Here is a 2,686-nt window from a genome sequence, read left to right as displayed (position 1 = left end):
ACTCGTCAATTAACCGGTGGGAAAATTTCCTCACCGTCACAACCCTATTAAATATACATTGTTCCCTCTGCTAATTTAGCCAACCTTGTGCTCTCTCTCTGTATAAAACGACGTCCTGTTTTATGCTTGAATATTGAAATGTTCTTTAGTAATGGCTAATTGTTGAACAGGTTTTTTAGGTTGTCAAAAATGACCCGGGAAATAAATTGTTAAACATGTTTTTACATCATTAATTGTAGTGTTTAGTGCATAAGAAGTGAAGTGTGTTGACTGGATGTTTTGCAGTTATTAATTTGTCCGGTGAACTCAAATAGTTCAGTTGTTTCTGTGTGTGTTTAACTCGAATAGGAAGCAGAAGAATGGGAACGCTGTAAAGGGTGAATCCAGATCCGAAAATGAATCAGCCTCTGAGAGTTCCTTGTCTGAGAGTTCATCTGAATCCGGATCAGAATCTGGATCGGAATTCGATTCAGATTCAGACTCGGGAACAGGCCAGAAGAAAAACACAAAGTCTAAACCTGTGCAGTCTACACCAGTCACAAAGGTGAGAAGAACAAGAGAGTCCAAGCACACATCCTGAGTTGTGAGTATGAACTTGTGCTGTATATTAATCTGCATGTGTAACATCTGGCATCCATGTTTCTTTTCAGCAGGTTGAGAAAAAGGAAGTGTCTCTGCTTGATCTGGATGACTGTGAGTTGCTTTCCGTGTTTCTTTTAATTTTTCAGTTTTCTTCTTTTTGTTATAGTTTTGGTTTTATTATTTTGTGATATAATGGTTGTTTTCCAAACCCCAGTGACCTGTCTGTGGTCTACATAGTGGTTTCTAAAGTGAAAATCCCATTCATTTTCTCCATAGGGGAATTGATTTTGAACGATAACTTGTATAACTTTAAAGACAGACCTACTTTGAACTACGAGCTTGTTAATCTGTGGTATACAGTGGGGGAAAAAAGTATTTAGTCAGCCACCAATTGTGCAAGTTCTCCCACTTAAAAAGATGAGAGAGGCCTGTAATTTTCATCATAGGTATACCTCAACTATGAGAGACAAAATGAGAAAAAAAAATCCAGAAAATCACATTGTAGGATTTTTAAAGAATTTATTTGCAAATTATGGTGGAAAATAAGTATTGGGTCAATAACAAAATTTAATCTCAATACTTTGTTATATACCCTTTGGTGGCAATGACAGAGGTCAAACGTTTTCTGTAAGTCTTCACAAGGTTGTCACACACTGTTGCTGGTATTTTGGCCCATTCCTCCATGCAGATCTCATATAGAGCAGTAATGTTTTGGGGATGTCGCTGGGCAACACGGATTTTCAACTCCCTCCAAAGATTTTCTATGGGGTTGAGATCTGGAGACTGGCTAGGCCACTCCAGGACCTTGAAATGCTTCTTACGAAGCCACTCCTTCATTGCCCGGGCGGTGTGTTTGGGATCATTGTCATGCTGAAAGACCCAGCCACATTTCATCTTCAATGCCCTTGCTGATGGAAGGAGGTTTTCACTCAAAATCTCACGATACATGGCCCCATTCATTCTTTCGTTTACACAGATCAGTCGTCCTGGTCCCTTTGCAGAAAAACAGCCCCAAAGCATGATATTTCCACCCCCATGCTTCACAGTAGGTATGGTGTTCTTTGGATGCAACTCAGCATTCTTTCTCCTCAAGATGAGTTTTTACCAAAAAGTTCTATTTTGGTTTCATCTGACCATATGACATTCTCCCAATCCTCTTCTGGATCATCCAAATGCTCTCTAGCAAACTTCAGACGGGCCTGGACATGTACTGGCTTAAGCAGGGGGACACATCTGGCACTGCAGGATTTGAGTCCCTGGCAGCGCAGTGTGTTACTGATGGTAGCCTTTGTTACTTTGGTCCCAGCTCTCTGCAGGTCATTCACTAGGTCCCCCCGTGTGGTTCTGGGATTTTTGCTCACAGTTCTTGTGATCATTTTGACCCCACAGGGTGAGATCTTGCGTGGAGCCCCAGATCAAGGGAGATTATCAGTGGTCTTGTATGTCTTCCATTTTCTAATAATTGCTCCCACAGTTGATTTCTTCACACCAAGCTGCTTACCTATTGCAGATTCAGTCTTCCCAGCCTGGTGCAGGCCTACAATTTTGTGTCTGGTGTCCTTTGACAGCTCTTTGGTCTTGGCCATGGTGGAGTTTGGAGTGTGACTGTTTGAGGTTGTGGACAGATGACTTTTATACTGATAACGAGTTCAAACAGATGCCATTAATACAGGTAACCAGTGGAGGACAGAGGAGCCTCTTAAAGAAGAAGTTACAGGTCTGTGAGAGACAGAAATCTTGCTTTGTAGGTGACCAAATACTTATTTTACCGAGGAATTTACCAATAAATTCTTTAAAAATCCTACAATGTGATTTTCTAGACTTTTTTTCTCATTTTGTCTCTCATAGCTGAGGTATACCTATGATGAAAATTACAGACCTTTTTAAGTGGGAGAACTTGCACAATTGGTGGCTGACTAAATACTTGTTTTGCCCCACTGTATATATATATAAATATATATATATATATATATATACAGTGGGGCAAAAAAAGTATTTAGTCAGCCACCAATTGTGCAAGTTCTCCCACTTAAAAAGATGAGAGAGGCCTGTAATTTTCATCATAGGTATACCTCAACTATGAGAGACAAAAGGAGAAAAAAAA

The 2,686-nt window shown here is 40.1% G+C and overlaps 1 protein-coding gene across 1 annotated transcript in view; it reads left to right on the top strand.

Annotated features, from left to right (window-relative positions):
- LOC107585428 (AP-3 complex subunit beta-1-like) overlaps positions 1-2,686 on the top strand; it is a 75,089-nt gene that overhangs the window by 33,315 nt on the left and 39,088 nt on the right. Inside the window, exons 20-22 of the mRNA XM_016272446.1 lie at positions 349-544; positions 651-693; positions 859-934. Of these exons, the coding sequence (XP_016127932.1) occupies positions 349-544; positions 651-693; positions 859-934 (315 nt within the window). The remainder of the gene's footprint in view (positions 1-348; positions 545-650; positions 694-858; positions 935-2,686) is intronic.

Source organism: Sinocyclocheilus grahami, unplaced genomic scaffold, assembly GCF_001515645.1.
Source record: "Sinocyclocheilus grahami isolate Dianchi unplaced genomic scaffold, SAMN03320097.WGS_v1.1 scaffold70.1, whole genome shotgun sequence".
Classification (NCBI taxonomy): domain Eukaryota; kingdom Metazoa; phylum Chordata; class Actinopteri; order Cypriniformes; family Cyprinidae; genus Sinocyclocheilus; species Sinocyclocheilus grahami.
This window is presented reverse-complemented; position numbering and strand designations above follow the sequence as displayed.